Below are 27,761 nucleotides of genomic sequence, written 5' to 3' on the forward strand. Positions count from 1 at the left end.
CCAGCCTGGCGCCGCCGCCGCCCGCCTCAGCCCAACATGGCGATGCACAACAAGGCGGCGCCGCCGCAGATCCCGGACACCCGGCGGGAGCTGGCGGAGCTCGTGAAGCGGAAGCAGGAGCTGGCGGTGAGGGGCCGGCAGCTGGGGCGCTCGGTGGTGGCTCCGCGCCCGCCTCCGCCTCCAGGCCCCGGCCCGATTGTGCCAGGCCGTTACTCCCCCGGCGCAACGCGGCGGCCGGGAGCCCGGCGGCCTGAGGCCGGCTGCGCGTTGCGCGGCCCGCCGGCGCCCCGGCTTCCCGGCTGCGCGACTCCGGAGCCGGGTAGCCGGGGCCGGGGGGGCGGGGCACGGAGCGGGAGAGGGGGAAGGGGCCGGCGGGGGCGTGGAGGCGGGATGGCGCCCGGGGTGGGGGCTTGTGTGGGAGCTCGAGGGAGGCGAGTATCTGTGAGCTTTGCGGATAGGGGCAGTTGTGTCCTTGGCCTTTGCTGGGTGGGTGAGGGCGGGCAGGTCTTCGGCTTTGAGGGGTGGGTTCGGGCGTGTCTGGGGGCCGTAGGAGACCGGTTCGGGCTTTGCCAGTGGGCTTGGAGGGGGTGGGGTAGGAGGCGAGTGTGGGAGGGGGACCCAGTCATCCTGTCTGGCCTTTGGAGGATGGAGGGGCGCATGTCCTTTTGAGGACTAGGAGATGTGTTGGATGGGGCTTTTGACGGGCATGGCTGTGATGTTTTGGGGAATATCTAGAAGGTGACAGGCGAGGGGAAAGGACTCAGTCCAGGGAATTGAGAACTGTGACACGCACCCAGGGTTCCAGACACCCTGGTGGCCGCCCCCTCCCCGCCGTGTTTAGGCTTGGGCACCGGGGAGGGCCATCTCACCCGAAGCTGCCCTCCCAGGTTTCCATGGCAACTGACAGCCTAGTGCCGGCGTTTTCTCAGAGCCTGCGGGGAGCGAGTTGGCGCTGGAAGGCTGCTCACCCTTTCCTCTCCCCAGGAGCGGTACCTTTGTGCGTGCGAGTGCAGACTGCTCACGTTCTGCCTGAGCGGGGGTTCTTGACAGCTGGGTTTCCACCAGCCCTGCGAAGCATATGCAAAATTTTGCACATTTTTCTGGAGACAGGCTCAGTACATTCCCTTCTGTTCTCAAAGGGCTCCAACAAGACAGGTCTACGGTCTAGACTGTCTTAGTCTGAAAACAGCCTTCCTCTCCCCATGTCTTGTCTTTCCAACCGGGGCGGCTTAGTGTAGTGGAGCTTGAATGTCTAAGGCTAATATTCAGAGTTTGGTTTAGTCAGAGTTAACGTTTGCATTTAAAACACATTACCCGTTTCCTTATTTTTCATTTCCCAGGAAACACTGGCAAACTTGGAGAGACAGATCTATGCTTTTGAAGGAAGCTACCTGGAAGACACTCAGATGTATGGCAATATTATTCGTGGCTGGGATCGGTATCTGACCAACCAGAAGTGAGTGTCAGAAGCCTGTGGTGTTGGTATTGTGCCCTAGTAATTGTTTTTTGGACTTTCTGTATTCTTGCTAGCAACTTTGCAGGGAGGCGGTAGTAAAGTGGTGGTGTGGAAAGCCGTCCGGGGTTCCACTTGGACTCTGGCTCAGCCTCTGCCCCACTGAGTAATTGTGGGCAAATCCTACATCTGGGAAATAGGGAAAGTCGGGCTGGTGGTACAGGGTTGTGTGAGGCGTTAAAGTACAGCAAATGACAGTGCCTGACATACCACTTTGTTAGTGTTTTCCATTTTTTAATTAGTCGTTGAGTTTGACCTTTACAATATTTGCCACAGCTGTGTGCTAACCGTACCACAATTTATTTAGTAATAACTATTCTTGAAAACTGTCTAAGCTTTTTGAAAATTTTCAAATTTGAAACACTTCAAGTTGAAATAGTACTGTGCACTCTTGACACCCTTCCCTTGCATTCATCAATTGTTACCATGTAGCCACATTTGCTTCTTTCTAATGTATATAAATATACACACACCTATATCTGTACTTAAAATTTTTAGAGGCACCTGGGTGGCTCAATCAGTTAAACATCCAGCTCTTGATTTCGGCTCAGGTTATGATCTCAGGGTCATGGGATCGAGCCCCATGTTGGGCTCTGTGCTGGGCATGGAGCCTGCTTAAGATTCTCTCTGTCTCTCTCTCTCTGCCCTTCCCCCTCCTCTCTAAAAATTTTTTTTTAATTTTGATACAATTACAGATACATAGGAAGTTGCAGCAAATTAGAGGGGTCCCATGTACCCTTCACCCAGTCTTCCCCAATAGTTCGATTTTATGTAACTGTAGTAGAATATCAAACTCAGGAAACTGACATTGGTACAATGTGTATGTGTAGTTCTGTCACTGTGTGTAGATTCCTGTAAGCACCACTGCAATCAAGATACAGAAGTATTTTATCACCACAAAGATCTTCCGCCTGCTACCCCTTTATAGCTATATCTTCCCTTTCCCCCACTTTTTTTTTTGCTAATCATTTAAGTAGATAGCATGACACTTTGCCCATAATTATGTCAGTAGTTACCTCCTACGAACAATTATCACACATAGAGAATTAGCATTATACTCATAGTATCATCTCCTATAGTCTTTATTTCAAATTCCCCTAATTGTCCCCAACATGCTTTGCTGCCTTGTTTTGATCCATTCAGTGTTCATGTATTGTATTTGGCTGTTATGTCTCTTTCCTCTCTTCATTTAGGAGAGTCTCCTACCCTTTTTGGTGGTGAAGTTGTTCATGACATTGTCTTGTGGTATGCCTCAATTCCAGATTTTTCTTTTTGTGACCTCATGAGAGATCCTTTAAGGATTTTTGGAAAAAATCTTACATAAGTGATTTGTATGCCTGGTATGTTGTTTACCTCTATTATACTGGGAGGCACATAATGTCATATTGTTCCATTTATTGGTACGAAGTTTGAGCATATGATTTCTCCCTTGTAAAAATTCATTTTTTTCTCTTTGTAATTGGAGGCTATACTTTTAGACAGTGTGAATATATTGCTCCTCCAAATTTCTGTTCAGTGGTTTTAATATCCATTGTTGATTTTTACCTTACTCTCTTAATATACTGCTGATTCTGATCCTTGTACATGGATTACTGGCATTTGGAAAGAAGAATCTTCCCTTCATATCTTCTCTCTCTTTCGTTCTCTATCTCTGGCCCTCTCTCTCTCTCTTTTTTTTTTTTTTTTTTTTTAAAGATTTTATTTATTTATTTGACACAGAGACAGTGAGAGCAGGAACACAAGCAGGGGGAGCGGGAGAGGGGGAAGCTGGCTTCCCGCTGAGCAGGGAGCCTGATGCGGGGCTCCATCCCAGGACCCTGTGATCATGACCGGAGACGAAGGCAGACGCTTAATGACTGAGCCACCCAGGTGCCCTCTGGCCCTCTTTAGTATCATTAGAGACCAATGGATTTAAAAAAAAAAAAAAAATCAGTGTTGGAATCTAATGCTGTCACTTTTTTATTTATAGAGGCTTATTTTTTACTATGAACTTATTGAAATATATACAGAGAAGTGCATACATCATAAACATACAGCTTAGTGACCAAGCAAACACACCCATCATTATTCTTTTCAGTGCTTGGTTTGCCCTATATGTGGACAGAGGGAACCTCCTTGTGCTGATTCCATTGTCTTTTTGACTTGACCCTTCAGTCTTCGAGCACTTTGTTGCTTTCTGTCCCAACAAGGTGTCTTAGACTCACCTTGTCCTTTTCTTATCCCAGAACTAATACCAACCATTTCCTTAAGGAACCCTGGTTTGTTCTTTAAATTTTTTTTTTAAAGATTTTATTTTTTTATTTTTTAAAGATTTTATTTATTTATTTGACAGAGAGATACACAACAAGAGAGGAAACACAAGCAGGGGGAGTGGGAGAGGGAGAAGCAGGCCTCCCGCAGAGCAGGGAGCCCGATGTGGGGCTCGATCCCAGGACTCTGGGATCATGACCTGAGTCGAAGGCAGATGCTTAACGACTGAGCCACCCAGGCGCCCCTAAGGATTTCATTTTTTTAAGTAATCTCTAAACCCAGTGTGGGGCTCAAACTCAAAACCCCGAGATCAAGAGTTGCATGTTCCACTGAGCCAGCCAGGTGCCCCGTGTTCATTAAATTTTTTCAGTTAAGCTTACTTGACAGAAACATTTCATATCACTAGTCTGTGCTAGTTGTTTTTAATAATGAGTATCAAAATAAATACATATTAAAATGGCAGTGACTGTGAACTAACTAATGTCCCATAGTGGAGCACCTGCCATGTATTGGAAACCGTTGCTGTCTGTGTAGGCGTTCAGCGTAAAGGTCGTTTTGGTCAATCCAAATGGTATGGAGGTATTTTCGTGTGAAAGTTGGTAATTTAAAAAAGAGAGACAATGAGAGAGTTCCTTACATGTGTCCTGGGCCATCCTCAGCTTGAGCCATAGATACAGCTTGGTGTTTATGAGTTTCTTGTGTGTGTTTTAGAAACTCCAATAGCAAAAACGATCGAAGGAACCGGAAGTTTAAGGAAGCTGAGCGGCTCTTCAGTAAATCCTCAGTTACTTCAGCAGCTGTAAGTGAGGTTGGGGGAATCTTTCTGTGGCCCATCGTGGAGGAACTCCTCAGTTAAATTTCTGCGAGTTTTCTCTTTCCCTGCTGTCTGAGTGTTCTCCGGAGGTCTGTGATAATTTTTCTAGTAACGGGTGGTTTTTTTCTTTTAGGCAGTAAGTGCATTGGCAGGAGTTCAGGATCAGCTCATTGAAAAGAGTAAGTTTATTTTTTTACTTTTTTATTACTTTATTTTTAAGCTACAGTAGCCCTTGTATTTAACTCCTATCCATTTTAGAAGTTAGGAACCCTTTTGAGTCTCCTTAATCATGTCTTTTTATCCTCTTTTTTTTTTTTTTGAGGAAAAAACTACCATGTCCTTCCTGCCTCTTCTGTCATGCAGAGCTTGACTCTAGCTGTTGAAAGACATTGCTGATAAGTGTCAGGGAGGGTTTTTTGTTTGTGTGTGTGTGTTTTTTTTAATTTAAAAAGAAAACCTCTTATCATGGAAAATTTCAGACATATCTGATAAATCTCCATGTCCCCAATTTAATAATTCTTAGGAAAATCTGATCCTGTGAACAGAATGTACCTGTGTGTTCTTAAATATAAAACACAGAGTAGATAGTATTTACTTTGTTAAGAAATTGTATCATTCTCGGTAGGTAAGCCATATAGTCTAATTCTGTTCTAATGTCTAGTGATGGGATATAGATCTGTACATTTATCTTTCTGAGTCAGACTTTATGTAGCTGTCTGTATTGGACACTCTTCCTGTGCACTGGGTCACTCTAAAACATAATCTGCTTTTTGTGCTGTGGCTATCTACTTCTTTCAGATGGTATATTTTGTGGGATCCAGTTTTTGTGTTTGCATTGGGCTAGTGTTGAGAAAGAGGGATTTTAGTAGTTTGGGAATTAGAACTACTCAGTGACTTTGATTATTATCTCTGTGTACAGATTTCTAAATATCTAGAAAATTCTAGAAAATGTCTTCTAGTCATTTCCGCTCAGATATTCATGCTCAAACATTTTATCTAAAACTGAACTGTTCTGTTTCCTTCAAAACTTGTCTGCTCAGTTTTTCTGTTATAGTACTTCTTTTCTCCCTCATTCGAAACTCTGTAGGCATCTTTGACTCCTTTCTGCCAACCTAATCAATTATACCAAGTCCTTTTGATTTTTCTTTTACTATGGCTTAAGTAAGTTAAATCTTATTTCTTTTCAATTAATTGCCACTTGTAGAATGTAGAGCTAGTATTATCTGCTTTCTGAGGTCATAAGACTGGTTAAGGAACACCCTGGACCTCACTTCTGTGAGTTGAGATGGAATGATGTCTGACTCCTCAGTTTTCACAAAAGCCTATAATCCTCCTCCTGGCTTGGTGGATGGTTCAGCATCTGGCTTTGTACTTAACTAGCCACCCAGAATGGCTGCACCTAGGTACCCGTGAGGCAAGGAGTCTTAAAGCCACAGCTTGCAGAAGCTTGGCTGAGACAAGCACTTACGTATTAAAGGTTTTCTGAAGCAGGTGTAGGCCATCCATTCCCGAGATCTTCCCCTTGAATTGAGTCACATCCATGGAATTTGTCATATTGATATTTCTTGGTCTTCCCTATAAAGTTGTATTTGATGAATTATATTCTGGTCCTGTTAAATGTGCTACTGTATTTATTGTAAGAGAATGTTGCAAATGTTTACTATCATTACTAATTATGATTTTTAGGAATAGTTGTTTTTCCTGAGGGGAGCCTGGGTGGCTCTCTTGGTTGAGCCTCTGGCTCTTGATTTCGGCTCAGGTCATGATCTCAGGGTAGTAGATTGAGCCCCATGTTGGGTGCTCCACTCAGCTGGGAGTCTGCTTCTCTCCCTCTCCTCTCCCTCTGCCCCTCCCCCTGTCCCTGCTTGCACACGTGCACTCTCTCCTTCTCTCTCAAATAAATAAATCTTAAAAAAAGGAATATTTGTTTTCCTTGAACAGCTAGTTGGTTTTTACTGAATATCTGATAATGGACTGTTTCTTTGTATAGGTGCTAAAAGGTTTAGTGGTTCTCCTCTAGAAAGCGAGTATGAATTTATAGCGTGCATTTTGGGAATGAATCTTAGTGTTGCATCCAGCTTCCTTAAGTCTTCTATTCCTCTTTGTTTTACTTGTCTCATTTTAAATTTATTTCATTGGATTTTATTATATGAATCTTGGTAAACTGCTTTGAATTCTTTTTAGAATAGAGAATTACATAGTGAAGTTTATCAGTTCAAATGGTCAGAGCCCCTTTGAAGTAATTCTGTTGCGTTCTGTCTGTTCTGTCTCACCACCTGTCATTACCATTTCCTCCTGCTGTTCTTTTTTTTAGAGGGGCGTGCAGAGGGAGAGAGAATCTCAAGCAGACTCCCTGATGAGTACAGAGTCCAATGTGGGGCTCCATCTCAGGACTCTGAGATCATGACCTGAGCCAAAATCAAGGGTTGGATGCTTAACTGACTGAGCGTCCTGGGCACCCCTCTTCCTGCTATTTTTTTTTTTTTTTTAAGATTTTATTTATTTATTTGACAGAGAGAGAGCACAAGTAGGTAGAGCGGCAGACAGGGAGAGGGAGAAGCAGGCTCCCTGCTGGGCAGAGGTTCCCCATGTGGGGCTCGATCCCAGGACCCTGGGATCATGACCTGAGCTGAAGGCAAATGCTTAACTGACTGAGCCACCTAGGAGCCCCTCTTCCTGCTATTTTTAAGAGTTTATTTTCATCTTGATTTTCTGCAGCCAACTATAATGTGTCTAAGTATGAATTTCTTTGTAATTATCTGGCTTGGGTTTCATTGGACTTCTTGAAATGGTGGCTTAGTAATTTTCATCAGTTCTGGAAAATTCCCAGCTATTACTCTTAAGATACTGCATTTGCTCTGAGCTCTGTCCCATCTCTTCTCCTACTCTGCTTACATGTATGTTAAACTTTCTCATTGTATTCTTTATGTCTTTTATTAGCCCTTCCGTGTCTTCTGTCTTTGCCTCTGGGCCACCTGACAGTTCACTAAATCTCTTTCCAGTTGAGTCTGACTTGCTGTTAAACCTTTCCTTGATTTAAAAAATTTTTGTTATTACATTTTTAATTTCCAGAAATTCTACTTAATTATTTCTAAAATCTGCTATGTAATTTTTCAGTAGCTTTCTCTGCAATTATTATTAAACTTTCTTTTACTTCTTTAAGCAGAGTAAGCCCGGTTGTTGTATATTCTGTGTTTAATTTCAGCCTCTGAAGTCCTTAAAGACGTGTTTCTGTTGTGTGTTGCTTCTGCTGGTTATTACTCATGAAGTCTAATTTCCCTGTGTGCCTGGTTTTTTTGACTGTGTAGTGCTCATTGTAACCTCAGGTATTTATAGAATAATTTGAGGGGGGAAGATGAAGGTGCCATCTTCTGAAGACTTAATGTTTTCTTCTGCTGGGTGTTTAGACCTCTTTAAACCAAGTTGAGGGTCCCTGAAAGACCCAGGTGATTCAAACCAAGCTTTAATTCCATCAGAGGAATGGTCTGCTTCACCTTTTGCTCTTTATCCTTTGTACAGAATCTCTCCAATGTCTCAGAACTTCTGTATAACAAATCTTGCAGAATGACTCCTGGTTCTTGATTTTTGATGGTGATGAAGTACACATTCTTTTCTCTTAGAATTTGGAGTTACACATTCTTAGATCTCAAAGGATTTTGGACTTCAAACCATTCTGAAAATTTTCTTTAAAAATGCATTACTTTCTGCTTTCTTTGGCTTACGTACCCAAACTAGAATGATAGAGTGGATTAGCACGGTCCCCAAAGGGAATTTTATGCAAATTAGTGAAGCATTGTGTGTTTTTGTAAAAAGAATGAAAACAAACCGGCAGATTTTATCCAGTTTCCTTTAAAGGATCAACCTAGTTTCTACTGTTTGTTTTATCAGACTTACCTGAAGCTTTCATCAAACCAGATCTTTCCTCAGCATTTATATCATTCCAGTGGATAAGTAAATGGCTGCATGAAGCATTGTTGGATATCTTTCTTTCTTCCTTTAAAGTTTTTGTGCTGATCAAAGTTAGTGCTTTGGCACGATTCAATAGGCGTTTTTTTGTTTTGTGTTTAAATAAGTAGAGTGTCTCATTTGTCGTTGTATTATACTTAATCAAAATCTGGCATTCTTTACTCTAAAAACAAGTTTCTTACTTACATGTCAGTGAGAAATGAACTTAGGTGTCTTTTCCTGGTGACAGCATCATAGGGTTGACAGACTCGCTGCTGCCCTTTGGGGTGTTGTAACCCACCTCTTTTGCTCTCACTCCTCTCCTGCTTTCATGAACCAAGAAGAGACAATTATTAGGGTGCCTGGGTGGCTCAGTCGGTTAAATGTCTGCTTTCAGCTCGGGTCATAATCCTGGAATCTCAGGATCGAGCCCTGCGTCAGGCTCCCTGCTCAGCAGGGAGTCTGCTTCTCCCTCTGACCCTCCTTCCTCTTGTGCTCTCTCTCTCTCACTCTCTCTCAAATGAATAAATTAAATCTAAAAAAAAAAAAAGACAATTATTCCTACTTTGTGGTCAAACTTTGTATTTTAACAGTGTTTAGTCTCCCTGGCTACAGTCCCTCTTATAAACCACTTCTAGCCCAATAATCCTAAAACATGGGTTTGTACAGAGAACTCAGGAAACATTCATTGTTTGATATCACTTCTCTGTTTAGAAATACTCGATTACTTTGCCTTATGTCCTGTTAGCAACTATTTTATGGCAAATTGTCTACTGTTTAGAATTTGACTTGCATGTTTGTAGATCTCAAGGATATTGAGACTTGAACACTTACTGTGTTCTAGATACTACTCAGCCACTTGCATTTATCTCATTTATTCCTTAAAGCTACTTCTTGAGGGATAGGTACAGATTATAGGCTTCTTGAAAGTAGAGAACATTGCCGTAGCTCCAGTGTCGATCCCAGTGCCTTGTCTATAAGGGATATTCAGTGTAGAGAAAGAGTTCCCATTTTACAGATGGAGAAACAGGGTCTGAAAGGTTAAGCAACAAGTCAGATCTTTTAACCATCTCACACTGTCTCCGTAGGTCAGATCCCTTAATCTGACACTCACGGCTCTTCTTACCCTGTCGTGCTATTTCATCTCTCATTTCTCAAGCCATCTGCTTAAGAGATGTTGTTTGATTCATTTGTCCCAATGTACTTTGTGTTTTCTCTCTGCACTTTTGCTTGTGCTGTCTTTTGTACTTATTTTGGCTTCTCATTTTTCAAGGTCCAGCTTAAATTCCACCTCCTCAGTGAAGCTTTTCCTGAATAATCCATTCTTTCTTCTCTGGCTCCCATGATACTTAATATTCATATCAGTCCTTTGGGGCATCTGTTACTGCCTGGGATGTCACCGCTTCAGAGAAGTAGCACAGGTGGATTCTCCCTTCATAGGGCTTTGATTTGATTTACACTCTTTTGTGTGTGTTTGCTCATGGGTGCTTACAGAATATGACAGACTCATCCATTTACTCAGTACTCCCATAGCCGCTGGTCCAAAATGAGGAAATAGTTGGTTTAGTTCATTAATGCCATTTAATAGAATTACAATGTAGGCAGAATTTGCTGTATCTAACTTACCTTTCTTACTTATCTCCCACCTTTTTAGTTCATCCTCTCTTCCTGTGCCCAGCCCCTACTCAGTCCTTTGCCCCTTCTGTCACCCTGTCTATGATCCAAAGCTTTTGTAACCTCATGCCCCATCAGCCTATTCCCTCCCTAACCAGTACCTCCACCATTTGCAGTTTTAGAGATGACATTTTTTTACCTACATAAGAACAGGACTGGCTACCAGAGAAGAAGGCTGTCCTAATCATACTTCTCCATTTTAGACTCATCTTTTTATATTTTGTTAGAGGTTTTTTTTTATTAGAAAAGTATTGTATTCTGATTGTACTAAGTCACACTATTTAGAGGTGAATATGAGACAGGTTAATTACCTCGTGTTCTTCTTCAGCCCCAACTTTCTGAGGGTAACCAACATTAACAGCTTGATATCCTAACACATCCTCCTGGACACACACACACACGCGCACACACACGCAGACACACAGAGTTGGGGATTTTTTTTCACTTGGAATTTTAGTTATGTCATAGGGATTTTTTTTTATTTTTAAGAAAGAAATTTGATCTAACAGTACATATTATCTGCTTTTTCACTTATCACATATGCTCCTACAGGTTGAGTGCATCCAGAGAGAAACGTATAGAGTAGTGATGAAGAGCGTGGGCTTTGGAGCCAAACTGTCTTTGAATGTGAATCCCGACTCTTTCCCTTATTAGCTATGTAACCTTGGGCAGGTTTCTTAAACTCCAGCCTCCTCAGTTCCCTTCTCTGTCAAATGGTCATCATAGTTGTAGAGGTTTCTGTGAGGGTTATAGGTAAGGTATATTTAAAGTATATAGAACAGTGCCTGACTTCTAGTAAGGACTCTGTTAGCTATTGTTATAATCTCACATTCTTTTCAAAAGCTGAAAATACCCAGCAGTCTGGTTGTGCCTCCCCTCTTGGTGAGTGTTCACACTGTCTCCATTTACCCCACTATAAACAATGTTGCAGTAAGCTTCCTTGTACACTAGCTTGTTTGTAATGGACTTTTTATTTCTGTATGAGAGTGTCCCGGAAGTGGCATTACTGTGTCAAGGGGTGATTTTCATAAATATAGCACAGTTATTTTCTGTGGTATAGTGGGGAATATATATTTGGTCTTTGTCCCCTGCTCTGGCACACAGTTCCTAAAACCCTTGGAATCTCCAGAGTGATAAGAATGACTAGCATACACTGCATACAAAAGAAATTTTTGAATGTTGGAGTGCCTGGGTGGCTCAGATGGTTAAGCATCTGCCTTCAGCTCAGGTCATGATCCCAGGGTCCTGGGATCAGGCCCCACATCAGGCTCCTGGCTCAGCGGGGAGCTGCTTCTCCCTCTCCCTCTGCCTCTCCCTCTGCTCATGCTCTCTCTCTCTCTCTCTGTATCTCTGTGTCTCAAATGAATAAATAGAATCTTTAAAAAACAATTTTTTTTGAATGCTAATGGAGATGACTGAGGGCTGAAGGCTCCTAGAGGGCTTCAGGATGGGGGCTTAGAATTTTCAGCCTTACCCCAAACCTCAGAGAGGGGAGGAGGGCTAGAGACTGAGTTAATCACCAGTAGCCAATGACTTAATTAATCATGACTGCATAAAGAAACTTTCTTAAAAACCCCTAAACTATGGGGTGCCTGGATGGTTCAGTCAGTTAAGTGTCTGACTTTGGCTTAGGTCATGATCTCAGGGTCCTGGGATTGAGCCCTGCATCAGCCTCCCTGCTGAGCGGGGAGTCTGCTTCTCCCTGTGCCCCTCCCCCCGACTTGTGCACAAGCATGCACGCTCTCAAATAAATAAAATCTTAAAAAAAAAAAAATCTAAACTTTTGAGCTTTTGTTGGTGAATGAAAGAGGTGCTAGGAGGGTGGTGTGCTCAGAGAAGGCATGGCAGCTCCCCGCCCCTCCCCATACCTTGCCCTGTGCATTTGGCTGTTGCTGAGTTGTATCCTTTATAATAGACCATTAACAGTAAATAAATCATATTCCTGAGTTCTTGGGGCTGATGGACATTGTAGCAAATTATGAAACCTGAAGAGGGGGTTTAGGGTACCCCTGATTTATAGCTCATTGGTCAGAAGTATGAGAGGCCTGGTATTTGAAGTGGGGGGGCATGCTTGTGGGACTAGAGCCCTTAACCTGTGGGTCTGCCCTAATTCTGGTAATAAGTGTCAGAATGGAATCAAATTATTGGTGTCTGGAGAATCAGGGAATAGGTTTTTGGTTTTGGAAAACACCCTAGACTTTTCCAAAAAGAGTATCACCATTTATAGTCCTAGAAGCATAGCTTGGGAAGGCCTGTTATAGATATTATTGAGATAAACTACAGGAAAAAGTGAATACTTTTTAACTCTTTATTAAAGTGAGTTTTTGAATCTATACAAATAAAGAAGGTAAAAAAAACAAACCCCTATGTACCCATCACACTGCCCCAAATCCCAGACCGTGGTCAGTGCCCTCTCCATACCCGACCTACTCTCACTTCCACCTCCTGTGTCACATTGAAAATCCTAGACATCATACCATTTTCTTGTATATTCATGTTTCAATATGTATCTCCAAATGGTAGGTTTTTAAAAATTGTGGTAAGGACACTAAAAACAGGGACACCTGGATGGCTCAGTCGGTTAAGCATCTGCCTTCGGTTGAGGTCATGATCTCAGGGTCCTGGGATCGAGCCCCGCATCGGGCTCTCCGCTCTGCGGTGAGTTGGCTTCTCCCTCTCCCTTTGTCAAGATCTCTCTCAAATAAATAAAATCTTTTTTTTTTTTTTTTAAACAAGAACACTGAAACAAGTTCCACAGGATTTTTTTTTTTTTTTTTTTTTTTTTTTTTTAAGTAGGCTCCACACTCAGTGTGGGGCTTGAACTCACAACCTGAGATTAAGAGTAGTGTGCTCTACTGACTGAGCCAGCCAGGGGCCCTGACTTCCACAGATTTTTAAGTGCCTAATACAGTATTGTTAACTACTGGTACAGTATTGTACAGCAGATCTCTAGAGCCTATTCCTGTGTAACTGAAACTTTCTACTCCCCATTTCTCCCTCCACCTGGCAGCCACCATTCTACTCTCTGCTTCCATGAGTTTGGCTATTGTAGATACCTCACATAAATAGAATCATGCAGTATTTGTTCTTCTGCGACTGGTTTATTTCATTTAGCACGATCTCCTCCTGGTTCATCTGTGTTGTAGCATAAGACAGGATTTCCTTCTTTGTTTTAAGGCTGAATAATATATTCCACTATATTTATATACCACATTTTCTTTATCCATTCATGCATTGATGGACATTTAGGTGGTTTTCACACCTTGGGTAATGTGAATAATGCTTCAGTGGACATGGGAGTGCAGGTATCTCTTCAAAATCCTGATTTTAGTTCTTTTGGATAAATACCCACAGGTAGGATTGCTGGGTTATACGGTAGTTCTATAAGCGATAGGCTCTTACCACTATAATCACACCAAGGAAAAAAACCCCTAAACAAAACATGTATTACTATTACATTTCTTTTTAATGCTGAACAGTACTCCATTGTATGGTTGTACCACATTTTATTTATGTATTCATCAGTTAGTGGTCATTTGGCTACTAGGTATAAAACTGCTGTGAATATTCATGACAAGTTTTGTGTGAACCTGTTTTCATTTCTCTTGGGTATATACCTAGGAGTGGAATTGCTGGATCATTTAGTAATGCTGTCCTTAGCCTTTCGGGAACTGCCAAACAGTTTGCAAGGTGGCTGCACCATTTTCTATTCCCATCAGCAATGTATGAGGGTCACATATTTATATTTTTTTTCTTGTTAGGCTTTCTTCTGTGGTCATATCGAAGAAACCCATTTGCCTAATCAAATGGGTTCTAAGAGTTGTATGTTTTTAGCTCTTACATTTAGGCCTCTGATACTTTTTAATTTTTGTGATGGTGTGAGATAGGGATCCAACTTCATTCTTTTCTTTGAGAATGTCCAGTTGTCCCAGCATTATTTATCAAAAATATGATTCATTGAATTGTCTTGTCACCCTTGAAAGCCATTTGACCCTAACTGTAAAGGTTTATATCTGGACTTTGAATTCTGTTGATTATGTCTCTTCTTATGCCAGTACCACACAGTCTTGGTTACTGTAGTTTTGGGTAGTAAGTTTCGAAGTTTATTTTCCAATTTTTTTTTTAAGATTTTATTTATTTATTTGACGGAGAGAGACACAGCGAGAGAGGGAACACAAGCAGGGGGAGTGGGAGAGGGAGAAGCAGGCTTCCCGCCGAGCAGGGAGCCTAATGTGGGACTCGATCCCAGGATCCCAGGATCACGACCTGAGCCGAAGGCAGATGCTTAACGACTGACCACCCAGGCGCCCCAGGAACGACCTTTAAGATAGGAAAAAGAGGCAGAGGGAGAAGCAGGCTTCCACGGGATCATGACCTGAGCCAAAGGCAGATGCTTAACCGACAGCCATCCAGGCATCCCTTAAATACTATTCTTAAGATTTCTCAGAGTAATGGGGCTCCTATCCTCTTGAGCCCCCTTTCTTGATAGACAGGATTCCTGTATGGTCTGGGGAAGGAACCCAGGCTTCTTGTATAATTATTAATCCCATTAGTGGATTTTGCTGTTTAAGTGACCTTTATGCAGCCAGGAGGAGGGACTTCTGCTTGTATGGTCCCATCCCCCAGCTGTCCTTAGGTAGGTTGCTTCTGGTTACACTGTTTCAGATTACTTGTCTTTCCCCGAACTCTGGTAACTTTGATGCTTTGACTGCACATATCTTCTCAGTCAGCAAGTATTTTTCTGTCAGTTAGAATGTATGGTCCTGGAAGATGGGAAAGCATCGCTTTTTTTTATCTGTTAGTGCTCAACAGCATCATTCCTGGCTGACGGACAGACTGCCTGAGGAGTGCTGCTGATGCTTCTGGGACTTGTGTTTATTCCCTCCAGGGGAGCCAGGAAGTGGGACGGAAAGTGATACTTCTCCAGACTTCCACAATCAGGAGAATGAGCCCAGCCAGGAGGACCCTGAGGACCTGGATGGATCTGTGCAGGGAGTGAAGCCTCAGAAGGCTGCTTCTTCTACTTCCTCAGGGGGTCATCACGGCAGCCATAAAAAACGAAAGAATAAAAACCGACACAGGTCAGTGGCAGGGGCCCCCACCTCTCTGCCCCGCTGCCCTGCCCCGCCACCCCCACTCCCCTGCCCAGAGCTGCCATGACTATTGCTGCAAAGGGACTTCACTAGAGGAAAAATTCGTCAGGATTGGTGCCACCTTTCTGTTACAGATGGGGAGAAATTGCTCTGGTCCAAATGAAACAGGCGAAGTTTTCTCCAGTGGAGGAATGGGTGGGCATTAGAGTAAAGGTGAAGGAAGACAGCCTTCTCACTTTCTAGTGTAGAAGAATTTCATTCCATAAACACTTTGTTTAATACGGTGAAGCTGAGGAGGAAAGGGGGAAGTCTGTAAAGTTGGACTTGGAATATGGCACTAGTACATGTTGGGAAGCTGCCAAGTGGGAGAGAGTCTTTTGCTCCTAATCCTGGTCCCTGCTTACACTTACTCCCTTGTGGGTGGACAGAGCTGATCTGACATGCCTTTTTTTCCTTCTAAATACAAGGTGTTTGATTGCTTATGATTTCTTTGTTTTTATATATCTCTGTAATATGCTGATTTCAGATATCAGAGAGGAATAATATAAAGTATATATAAGATATGAGAGTACCTTTCTAGATAATGTTTGTCCACTGTGTGTGTTTTTGTTTTTGTTTTTTTACAGTGCGTAATGAGATAGGAATGACATCAGTGGACAGAGAGGTCAGGTGTCACCCAGAGAGGATTTTAGCATTCACTCTGCCTGGGGTTTGTATGATAATACCAGGGCCTATTAACTCAGATAATTGGAAATTACACAGCTGTACTCAGAGAGGGTGATGCATAGCTTCTAGAGTGAGCAGTCTTGCCCTGACCTCAAACTTTCTTCTGGCAGGCATGAAAACCAGGTGTCCATAGGCTGGCTTTTGTCCTGCTCCTCTTGGGAGCTTACATACTGAGGTGAAAGGGCGCAAGCAAGGAAGAGGCGGGGTTTCCTGTCCTCCGGTGCCCTTCTGGGTTGGGTTGCTCTACAGACCTGTGGGATATTCCTTCATGCACCCAAGGCATCCATGGTGTTAGCTTTGTGGTTATGGCACATGGGGATAATATAGAATGAACTTGAACTGGCTTAAGCCTCCTAGGCATCAGCAGATTCTCTAATTCTTGTAAGAACTTTTCTTGTCAATGTGGTGGTGGTTTTTAGACTGCAGAAATAGTATTTCCTCCAAAAAGTGACCCAAGATCGCTGCTTAACGCTTTCCTGCAAACCGAAAATCACTGTGCCAATCTCATGACTGCAGTAAGAAATAGCAAAAATTGCACATCTTTTTTTGTGTGTAAGGTTATATAGGCTATTTGATCACTGTGGTAGGACTAATGCTAGCTAATCACAAACAGTAGCAGGGAACCAGTATTACTCTTAAAATATTTTTTTAAATTGTTAAGGTAATTAAATGCCATGCTCTGTGTTGCTTTTATTAAAGTCACTCCAGTGTTATTTTAAAGTAATGATTCTTTTCCTGTTTCACAGTGTCTAGAGTAGGGGGACAATTCCTTGAAGTTTCTGGGACATTTTTTCCATTAGTGATACAATAGATAGCTACTGTTTATTGTAGGTGATACTTCCCCTTTTTTAATGCCATGATCAGCTGACTGATAAAAGGGAATTAGGCATGAACTTAACTTCCTCCTGTAGGTTTCTAGTAGATTTCCATAGGAACAGCACTTCTTCCTACCCTTTTTCCCTCTGGCTCCCAGAGCTAACTCCTTCCAGAAAAATAGAAGGATTTATAAAGATCTTGGATGTTACTTACTGCTTTCACAAATGGTGTTTTCTGTTTGGAAAGCAAGATCCTTTTGTCATCCCCCTGGCTTAATATCTGGCTGGCCTTTTCCCTTGGCCATAGGCGCCTCCGTGCCCCAAGAGAGCAGAGTGAAGCTGATTTGCCTTCTTTCTGTATAAAAAGGTTCAGTGCACCAGAGTGGCATCTCAGGGGCCAGTGAAGGTTCTCACATTCCTGCCATCTTCAGTAAGGAAATGTCCAAACCCCTTGTCCCCGACTCATGTCTTTGTGGCTCTTTCAGATTGTGGGAGGATGGAGTACTTTGTTCATACATATTTGTACATTTGCATTCAGTACAGTCCTTGTTTCTCCTCCCAACTTGCCACGCCCCCTCATAAAATCAGTGGTAAATTATTTCAACAAATGTCTGAATGCCTACTGTGTGCCAGGCACTGTTTAGGGGCGAGTAAAGCAGATGGAAATGAATTCGGCACTGTAGCAAAAAGGAGTAACTTACGGATTTGTCCTCTTGAGGAATATGAACATTGTCAAATAATTTTTAGCATTCATACATGATCACAGTGTTCTGAATTCTTATATTTTACATGATATCTGAATAATAAGTCCCAGTGCCTTTAAAGAAAAAAATTGAAATAATAACTTACAGCGGCTCTTAGAGGTTTTTACTAATACACAAAACTCTAGAATTCTTCTAGGTAGTTTGTGACATTTTCATTAAGTAGGTACAGTCTAATTTGCAAACAAAATTAAGTTAGGCTGAAAATTAAATTTTTTTTTTTTTTAAAGATTTTTATTTATTTATTCATGAGAGACAGAGAGAGAGAGAGAGAGGCAGAGGGAGAAGCAGGCTCCCAAGGAGCAGAGAGCCCGATGCGGGACTCGATCCCAGGACCCTGGGATCATGACCTGAGCCGAAGGCAGACGCTTAACCATCTGAGCCACCCAGGCGCCCTAAATTTTTTTTTTAAGTTTTATTTATTTTAAGTAATCTCCACACCCAACGTGGGGCTCCAACCTACATCCCCGAGATCAAGAGATCTCTTCTGGCTCTTCCAACTGAGCCAGCCAGGCGTCCCTAAAAGTTAAATTTTGGTAATTCCTCAGATGACTTAAGTGAGGCAGTTGCATAAGAGATATTGAAGTTACGCTTTCTTCCAGCTTCACTCTTGCAGACATGGGCCAGGAGGAAAATAGAGCATTTTGCATATTGTTTTAGCACCTGTCTACAGTGTGGAAGTTGTTGGAGCCAGCCAAAGAGCTGGTGTCATGCTCAGGGTTAATGTTTGCTTTGGAGGTCTGCCCAGACCGTGGCCTGTTAGCAGTGATGTCCTAAACAGGCGCCTCCTCTGCATTGTTCCCTTCCAGATCCCTGAGGCTCAGGTGCTGGTGGATGTCAGCTGTCCTTTGTCTTACTAGGGGGGCTGTAGATTTGGGTGTTCTTAATACTAGCTCTGACATAAACAGTTACCTGCCATCACCAATTCAGGGGCAAAGTGATGTGACCCTGCAGTTTTTTGGAACAAGACTGTCACCGAAGTTTATTCATTTGACCCTTGGCTTTCTAGGATGAATGCTCTAAAAAAGAGTCCCATGTTCCCTGGACATTCTTAGAACTTACAACTTGAGTTAAAAGTTGCAAAATGTTTTCTTTTAAAAAATGTATAATGTTTTTATCTTTTATGTTAGTCAAAGTGTATTGTGCTGATTTGTTAGTACCCTCTTCAAAGCACCCTTTCAATATATGACTAAACCCTTCTTTCTCTATTTCTTCTAATGCCCTATTTATATTTTTCACTATAATTATGTATTTTAAAAGTTCTAACTCTGAATCTAGCAGCTAATAGATGGCCTGCAGGTACCTCATTTTCTAATGAAATAACTTCCTTTCATAGTCTGTTCTTCTGATACAAAACCCAGTGAGGGAAGGGACTCTCCCAACTGCAGAATCTTTGGTGCTTTGATGTTTGAAACTTTATGGCTTAAGATTCTTAAAGCTGATTTTGTTTCTACGAATCTTGCTAGGGTGGCTAATCGACTAATTTATTCAGTTAGTATATTAATTTCTATTGCTTTCTTCCTTTCAAATGCTGCCCCTCAGCCCGTCTGGCATGTTTGATTATGACTTTGAGTAAGTTTGATTTGAATTAGTATTTGTGCTGTGTTGTTTAGTGTGTAGAGACCAATATGCCTTTTTGAGACCTTTCTAACCCATAGTTTATCTGTTTAATTGTAGGTATGTATATTAGGTTAGGCTGGGAAGTTTTTTTTAAAAACAGAAAAACGTGATGGAGGTAACATTTTATTTAATAACTTAAGCAAAATTAAGTAAACTTCACTTTTATGCATTTTAATTTCTTTAAAAATAGATAACCTTTACTTTAATTCACATTTAAATTGATTTTCTGGCTTTGCTTCATAAGGAGATTAATAGTTTAAGATCTTGATATTTTGCTTTGGAAAGATTTAAAAATTGAAATTTGTGTAATTTCTTCTGTGTTTCATGTCCAGAAATACAAACTCCTAGTCTCTTTCCTGTTCTTAATCATTATGTGTCTCAGTGATTATCAGTGATATAGTTACAAAGCTAACACATTAACATAGAGCATGCCCTCTTAATCCAATCTCTTTAACTATAGTTTTGAATAGTTTTAAAATTATATGGCTTTCATAACTGCTGTATATTTCTTTTTGTCATCTAAGTTTGCCTTGTGGCGAGAGTATCTGCTTATGTTTTTAAATACTTGCTTAATAATATCTGGGTAAACAGCTAAATATGACATAGTCTAATGAAGAATGTGGGTTTTACTTAACCAAATAGTCTTTGTTATAGCTTGTGCCATATGCAGTAGCTGATTCCTGGCCCCTTTCTGTAAATTAAAATGCGAATATGTTTTATCTTTTCTATCGCAGGATTGATCTGAAGTTAAACAAAAAACCACGAGCTGTAAGTATCAGCCAGACCATTTCAGAGAGGCTGGTGATTTTGTAGATGATTAGAAAAATGTGTTTGTCTTCAGAGCTGAGTGTTCCTAATCTCAGGTTACAACTCTCATTTTAAAGGCTGGGGAGGGGTGTACCCATTTGGATACACTTCAACTTTTAGGTGTTATTTAGGTTTTTTGTATTTTGGATAGAGAGAGGGGTCACACATTTTTACTGAAGAAAATTTCCCTTTGATTAAAGAATGAATTGAATTGTTACTACTAGTTGTTTTTATTTTTGGGGTTTTTTTTTTGCCTATTTTTGAACTTTATTTAAATCATACACACTTCTTAAAAACATAGTGTGATCATTGTTTGTTATTTCAAATGACAGCATAAGCATTGCTATTTTGTTAAGCACTTTGTAAATATACTTTTGATAGCTGCATAATCCTAAATCAGGGAGGTACTGTAGTTTACTTAACCATTCCCCTCTTGCTGGAAATTAACATTTTTCTGGACCAAGGTTTTCCTCCTGGCTAGGCTCTACAGAGCAGGTCACAAGGAAGGCTGGCTGGAACTCTCAGGCAGGAGCTGAAGGGATAGTCCACGGGTGGAATTTGTTCAAAGAAACTTCTGTTTTGGTCTCCAGGTCTTTCAGATGATTCAGTCAGTTCCCCCATCCCCGCCCCAACACACACACACACACCATCCAGGATAATTTCCTTGACTTAAAGCTAACTGGTTGTAGATCTTTTTTTTTTTTTTTAAAGATTTTATTTATTTATTTGAGAGAGAGAGACTGAGAGAGAGAGCACATGAGAGGGGGGAGGGTCAGAGGGAGAAGCAGACTCCCCGCTGAGCAGGGAGCCCAATGCGGGACTCGATCCAGGGACTCCAGGGTCATGACCTGAGCCGAAGGCAGTCGCTTAACCAACTGAGCCACCCAGGCGCCCCTGGTTGTAGATCTTAATCACATCTACAAAATGCCTTCGCAGCAACACCTAGATTAACTATTTTTTTTATTTTTATTTTTTTAAAATTTTTTTATTATGTTAATCCCCATACATTACATCATTTGTTTTAGATGTAGTGTTCCATGATTCATTGTTTGTGCATAACACCCAGTGCTCCATGCAGAATGTGCCCTCCTCAATACCCACCACCAGGCTAACCCATCCTCCCAACCCCCTCCCCTGTAGAACCCTCAGTTTGTTTTTCAGAGTCCATCATCTCTCATGGTTCGTCCACCCCTCCGATTTTCCCCCTTCATTCTTCCCCTCCCGCTATCTTCTTTTTTTTTTTTTTTCTCTTAACATATATTGCATTATTTGTTTCAGAGGTTTTGTTTTGTTTTTGATTGGTGAGCTCAGGGGACCTAACAAGGGCAGAACTGATGTTTCGGTCCCTCTGTGGACTTGGAAGACGGGACATTTTCAGATGTGAAGTATTGTCTGTTGCATTTGAAGTAGCATCTTTGCCCATAGAGCAATCCCCTAGCAGGGTTGTTAATGAATTTCTTCTTAAGCTCCAGCTAATGTTCTGAGAGTAAGTTGGGACTCTGTTTTTCTCTCTTCAGGACTATTAGAAGACTCATTAGTTCAGAAGCTTCCAGGCTGTAGAGCCCTGCTTCCCTGCTCCAACCTCACAAAGATACATATCGCTCACCTGAGTGTGCGGCCATCCACCTCTGCTTTCCCAGACCCAGTGCCTGTGACTCTGAATAGTTTGTTCTGAAACGTGGTGACAAGTCATTTCTGTAAGACTACATTGGATCATTTACTGTGTGTCATTTTTAGTAACAGAACTGCAAGAAGACCAAGACATGGTTATAATTCCAGCAAGTTGCTAACTGTGCATTTCTCCCTTCTTGGAATGAATGTGTCCCCCCAAACTGGCTGGCACCAGCTTCATCTGTGATACCCATTGAGAAATGTTCTCTGGTTTTGTTTTATGCTGAAGGTAGAACATAGGTCACGTTTCAGAGGGAGGCTGTAAATATTGGGCATTTTCTTATTTTGTTTGTGTTTTATTATTTTTCTATTGTTTTTACCATCTTCTTTTCTTTGGGGACTTTTTGTAATGCCGTTGTACAGCTCATACCTTCCTGCCGACATATCTGATCATCTGCTTCATGCAATTGCCAATAATCTTCACTGAAAATAATCTGGTTTACCATAAAGAAAATGGGGAACTTGGCTCTGTGTTTTTGCAGGGGGAAGGTAAAGAGGGTTTATTTAATAATTACCTATCTTAAATCTTTCTGCATTGGAGGCAGTTTTATGTTCAAGGAACAGGAAAGGCTGAAAAACCTAAGTTTAAATCAATCCTTTTAAAATAGATATTTTTATTCTTTTATATAAATAAAATTTCGCAGGTGTTGACTTCTCATGCTTTACTTTTAAACCTGAGATTGTTTTTTCACTTATTTTATTTATTCATAGTATCATGCCTTATGGAAATTTCTTCCTTTTTCCATTTTTCTTTCTTTGCTGGTATCTGCCTGATTAAACATTGCTCTGAAAATCATTAAGGCATATGGAAAGGCTCAACATTGCACCCAAAGCTGGTAACGTTACGGAGTTCTGGAGCAGAGTGAGAGATAGGATCTGCGAGAGCTAGCGATGCCCAGCAGACCCCCTTCCTCACAGGGCCGGCCGGGCTGGGGAACTTGCCGATTTGTTGAACTGTTACCTGCCTCGAGAGTGGTGCTCGGCCTCGGCTGCTCTTGGGAGTCACCTGGGAAGCTTAAGGACCTACTGATGCCTGGGTCCCAACCCCAGAGACTCCGGCTGGAGGACAGTCTAGTGACTGGGATTTCCGTCCAAAGAGTCCCTGGGATTCTGATAAGAAGCCAGGTTGAGAACCACTGCATGAGGAGTGTTTGACTGAAATCCTATGTTGCGAATCAGTCTAGGGGTTAAGATTTGGGGCCCCATCTTCCCTTTGATGCTGTCTAGTCATAGTCCTTGACTTAGGCCCATATCTTTGTTAGAGCAAATATGTTCCATTGTGATAATATTGGTAGAGCTGAATACGGATGGCGTCTGTTAGCAAAACGAGTCTACCTTGTCAGATGTGCAAAAGCTTTCACTCTTGTTCTCAAATAAACTTTTTTTTTTTTTTTTTTTTGGACTCTGTGGCTAATTAGATGTCTTTGGTAGCAGAACTCCAATCCCAGGGTTTTTAAGAAAATAGTTTCTTATATTTAGATTGTTCCTTAAAAAAAGAGAAAAACAATTATAAAGCTAAAAACCATGGGGACCAGAAGACATCTGTTCCCTCCTTTGTCAGTTTCTCTCCTTTCCCGGGAGAGAGAAGTGGGGCTTCCTGCAGTCTCCGTGGCCCAGAGGAGAGCACACAGGAAACCTGAGAATATTTCTCTCATAGTTTGACATTTGCTTGAGATCTGGTGGGATTGCTCTTAAAAAGCTGTGTTATGTAAAAACATACCTGTGTATATGAATACACACGTATGTCTATGATCATGGTTAGAGGTAGGCTGCTTGCTTTATACTTATTTTCTCTGTATAGTTTTCAGTCATTGATTAGGGGACCTCCAAAGTTTTCCTGTAAGCTGGCCACAGATTGAAGATATTTAAGTCTCAAGAGACTGCTTATGTTCTCTAAATTGGGGAGATTTAGGCAGAAACCCTAAGAGATGCCTACCATGCTTGTGATATTTGTCACTTTGGTTATTAACTAAGTTAGTCTGACAAACTTAGATGTGACCAGTGACCCTGCCAGAATGGCTGCCAGGACCCCTTCTAAGCAGGCCTTCACCTGATAATTGGGGTCGGGAATAGTATTTTGCTTTAGGCCTTTAGCCTTCTCATCTCCACAATGGGAAGAAGTTGTCCTTTGCTCCTGTTGGTGGTTATAAGGCATTTAAAAAAATCCAGGCCCTTGGTAGTTCTATTTCATGTCTTCTAGGACGATGGTGACTGTACATGGCTCCCGAGGGAGTCTTAAGTATGCTTGCTCTTCCAGGAAATCGTTTATTTTGTTGAAACTCCAAATGTTCTAAATAGCATCAGACCCTGCAAGGGAAGATGGAGAGCAGGGACAACCCGCAAAGGAGAAGACCGGCGGCGCTGTGGGACCAACAGGAGGGCCTGAGAGGGGAAGGGCCGGTGGGCCGAGAGCACGGGCGTTCAGAGCTGCTGTCCGTGTCTTGGGGGCCTCTGGAGTGCATTGAGAAATGGAGCCTTCGGGTGCTATAGAATAGTCTGTAAGTATCCTACAAGGAGGATTGTTGATACCTTGACCTGTGCGATGAATAAGGGAATGGAAACAAGTATTTAAATGGCCTAACTTTGAAAGGAGTAAATGCGCTGTTTTGAAACACTGCGACCTAGTTTTTGCTTCTATTCTGACTTCTCTGCCCCTCAGCCTCACTCCCAACTACTGAGGCGTGACTGCGTGTAAAAATGCACGTCTGCAGCCCGCTGCCAGGGCCACTGCACAGGGCCCGAGTGGAGCGTGAGCGTGAGCGTGCGTCTTTGTATGCACGTCCTTCCCCGGGCTGCTGCCCTGCGCGGGTCCTGGGAAGGTGACTGAGAAGGCACTGGGATTCTCATTCCTGTGTTCGTGTAAATGTTACCGTGTCTGAATTTTCTAAGTGAACTGGATTCAGGATTGGAAATAATTTTCACTTTGGAACACTCCATCTGTAGAGTAAAAGTTTTCACTGCTAAGATGGGCTGTGGTGTTGATTCTGACCCCCGCTTCAGCGCAGGGCGGTGGTCCCCAAGGAGGAGGGTATGGAGGATGGCCCATGGCTTGGGAGGGGGTTGGGGGGGCACATATCAGGCCTTCAATTTGTATGTATTTTCTGACTCAGCCTTTTTTAGTTGTCACTTTGAATGTGTTATAAAATATACATAAATATTCATTAGTACATGTAGATACTTGATAAATAAACGTTAGGTTGAACCACAAGCAGTTGCTGCACTTCAACCATTTTGATCTTCAAAACGGGCAGTTATCCTGATTTAACGACGTATATGTGTTGGGGGTGTGTATGCTCTCAGTGTTTACTGTTCGTGGACAAGAATAGCCTTTGGAGGCCCTAGGTAATAGAACCCTCCTCAGATCCCCACCCCCATAACTTCTGTTCCCTAAGGAGGCATTAAAAGATTTAATTTGAATAAATAATACATGCAAATGGCATATATTCAAATAGTACGGGAGTATGGTCAATGAAAAAAGTCAGTCCAGCCGTCCCTCAGCGCCCAGTTGTCCTTCCCAGAGGCGGTTCCTTGCGTGCCCTTCCAGAGGAGCTTTGAACACATACGAGCAATATGCACACAGGCATGTGCCTATTACAAAAATGGTAGCATACTTTTTTCACCTAGGAATACAGCTTAGAAAGCGTGCTATAAATGCAGCTTATAAACCTCATTTCTGTTGGCTACTTAACATTCCTTTATGTGCGTACACCACAATTTATTCAGCCAGCCCTCTACTGATGGCATTAATGCTGTTTTGTCCTCTTTTGCCATTTCGGGCAGTGTTGCAGTGCCTTACATTTTGTAAATATGATTCTTGGTGGGACTGCTGAGCCATTTGGGATGTGTCGAAGGGTTAAAACACGGATCTCACTGTGACTTTATTGCCCAGATCACTTTTTAAATGTGAATACTTGTGTTTTTTCTCCTTTTCTATTCCTTCGTATTTCTCCAGTTCCTGAGGACTTTTCTTGGGTAATTTGTTACCCATAACAGTTGGAATTTTCTGGAGCTTTCAGCTTTGCAAAAGGCAGGACTGATGCCTCTGATGTTGCTTTCTGGGGTGCAGCTGCAAATGCCATTAAGAATTCCCATTTTTGCCTTAACACTTACATATTACTCTCTTTAGAGTCTTGTTTTCAGATCCTATTGAAGATGCTTGTCTCTAGGCACTTCGTTCAGGCCAGTGCTGACAGTCGTACCGGGAGGCGCCGGCAGGTGGCAGGCAGAGCCCCACAAGCGCCCCTGGCCTTTAGTGGGGCTCTAATCTGGAGAGCCGCGCAAATCAGAGCCCTTGGACCCTTCCCAGACCCAGCAACGTGCCCAACCCGGTGTGGGGTGGGGTGGGTTGCCTGATCCTTTCCTTCTATGTAATTCTGCAGCTGTTTCTTAGATGGGTGAGCAATTTAACGTGGCCAGGACCTGCCTTGAGATGGCCTTCAAAAGGCCACATCCCAGGATGACAGCCTGGGGGCCTCCTCCCCATCCAGGAACTAGCTGGAAGGATTTACATACCATGGCCTGGGATGGCCTGAGTTTCCTTAATGGTAGAGCTCTACTTCCTGTCTGTTCAGCCAAATCTCCCACACCCTTCCCATGAACAAGGAGGTCCCCAAAACAGGCTCTTACTCACCACCCTCTACTCCACCCACTCTGCTGTGGTCTGGGGTGGGGGAGAAATGAGCCAGAGATTTGAGAAGCCCTGGAGCAGAAGTGCTAGGGTCCGGGGACTGCCTTATTTGGGGGCAGGAGCCTTTGGGGAGCAGCGAGGCCCAGGGTGTGAGGTGCTGGCTCCATCCCCTCCCAACTCCGAGCTCTGTGTCCCACTGACCCCCAGTTTGTCTGGCGGAGACCTGAGCCCCGCCTTCCGCACAGGGGTCCTGCCCTTCTGTGTAGGGCAGGAAGTGGCAGCAGTGGTGGTCAGCGGTGGCCTCTTCGCAGTCACTGCCCCACACCGACCGCCCTGCAGGGGACCAGCAATGTTTGAGGGGCTAGCACACTGGGGGCGTGGGGCCTGGGAGAGCCGCTCCCTGGAAGCCTCAGAGCTCTCTGGCTCCTTGTTGAAATTCCCCAGACCTTTAGGGACCGCTGGGTTTTCCTCTGGCCAGTGAAGTGGGGTGGGGACAGAGTGGGTGGGGACACCCAAGGAAGAGAGTTTCATCCATGTGGGGCCAGTTCGTTCTCTGCCGGGGAGGCCAAGGTTCCGTGGTCCCCCTGTACCCCCAGCACAGGGGTTAACCTCGCAAGAAGACCCGGGGTCAGGCCCCTGCTGGTGAGGGCCCCAGGGTGAGGTGGGGGTCCTGCGGGGGTTGGGGAGGGGCTGGCAGGAGGCTGTCCTCTGGGAGCTCCCCAGGATCATTTCCCAACAGTGCAGGGATTTGCATACTCACAGGTTTCCCCATCAGCGTCTCGGCTCCTGGAACCAGGAAGGCAGAGGAGGAAAGGGCACGCAGAGCAACAGCCATCCGAGTGGGGTCCCCTCAGCGCTGTGGTGGCTTGAAGTGGGCTCTCAGGCTCCCTTCCAGCCCTGCCACCTCTCCTTCCCTCGAGCCCGTGTGAACCTCACACCTCTTTTGTGAGGCAGGCCGGGAAGCTGAGGCTCTAGGAGCAGGGGTTGCACGGGGCCCCACAGCCAGGACTCTTCCCTCTCAGGCTGGCACCCCACGCACTGAGGTATCTTCTAGTCAGTCTAGGGCCATGGCGGGAAGAGCGAGGCCCTGTGAGGGCAGGTGCTTCGGCGGGCCGGCCAGGAGCTGGTCAGGAGCTGGTCAGGAGAACTTCCAGTTAAAACCCACCCCCTGGGCATTGGGCCTGGCAGCCAGCTTGAGAGAGCACCGCGGAGGAGCGGCTCCGGGTCCCGGGGGGCCGGCGGGGAAGCACGGCACGCGGGCGCAGGCCCACGGAGCCCCGGGCCTCGAGCCTCAGCCGGCGCCCGCCGCGGGCCCGCTGCCACCCTCGTGGGCGCCCGGCCGAGAGCCAGCCGGGGCCAGACGCAGCCTCCAGACACGAGCCCCTCCCGGCCGGACCTGCCGCCCGCTGCCCGCCTGCCTGGGGGACCCTCCCCCCACACCCCCA

General features: G+C 43.6%; 1 protein-coding gene across 2 annotated transcripts; it reads left to right on the forward strand.

Moving 5' to 3' along the window:
• MEAF6 (MYST/Esa1 associated factor 6) lies at window positions 1-24,933 on the forward strand. 2 transcript variants are annotated; one of them, XR_004681717.1, is made up of 8 exons: window positions 1-126; window positions 1,341-1,456; window positions 4,475-4,562; window positions 4,711-4,756; window positions 15,085-15,277; window positions 19,269-19,326; window positions 19,946-19,979; window positions 21,536-24,933. XR_004681717.1 is itself a non-coding variant. In XM_035019061.1 (7 exons), exons 1-7 carry the CDS (start codon window positions 37-39, stop codon window positions 21,542-21,544), a joined length of 576 nt encoding a protein of 191 aa, XP_034874952.1. In that variant the 5' UTR covers window positions 1-36; the 3' UTR covers window positions 21,545-24,933. The 2 variants fall into 2 exon arrangements, 1 of the variants encoding a protein (XP_034874952.1); XM_035019061.1 differs by lacking the exon at window positions 19,269-19,326.
• The last annotated feature ends 2,828 nt before the right edge of the window (window positions 24,934-27,761 follow it).

The sequence above is a fragment of the Mirounga leonina genome, unplaced genomic scaffold, assembly GCF_011800145.1.
Source record: "Mirounga leonina isolate KUSES-001 unplaced genomic scaffold, KU_Mleo_1.0 Mir_173, whole genome shotgun sequence".
Lineage (NCBI taxonomy): Eukaryota > Metazoa > Chordata > Mammalia > Carnivora > Phocidae > Mirounga > Mirounga leonina.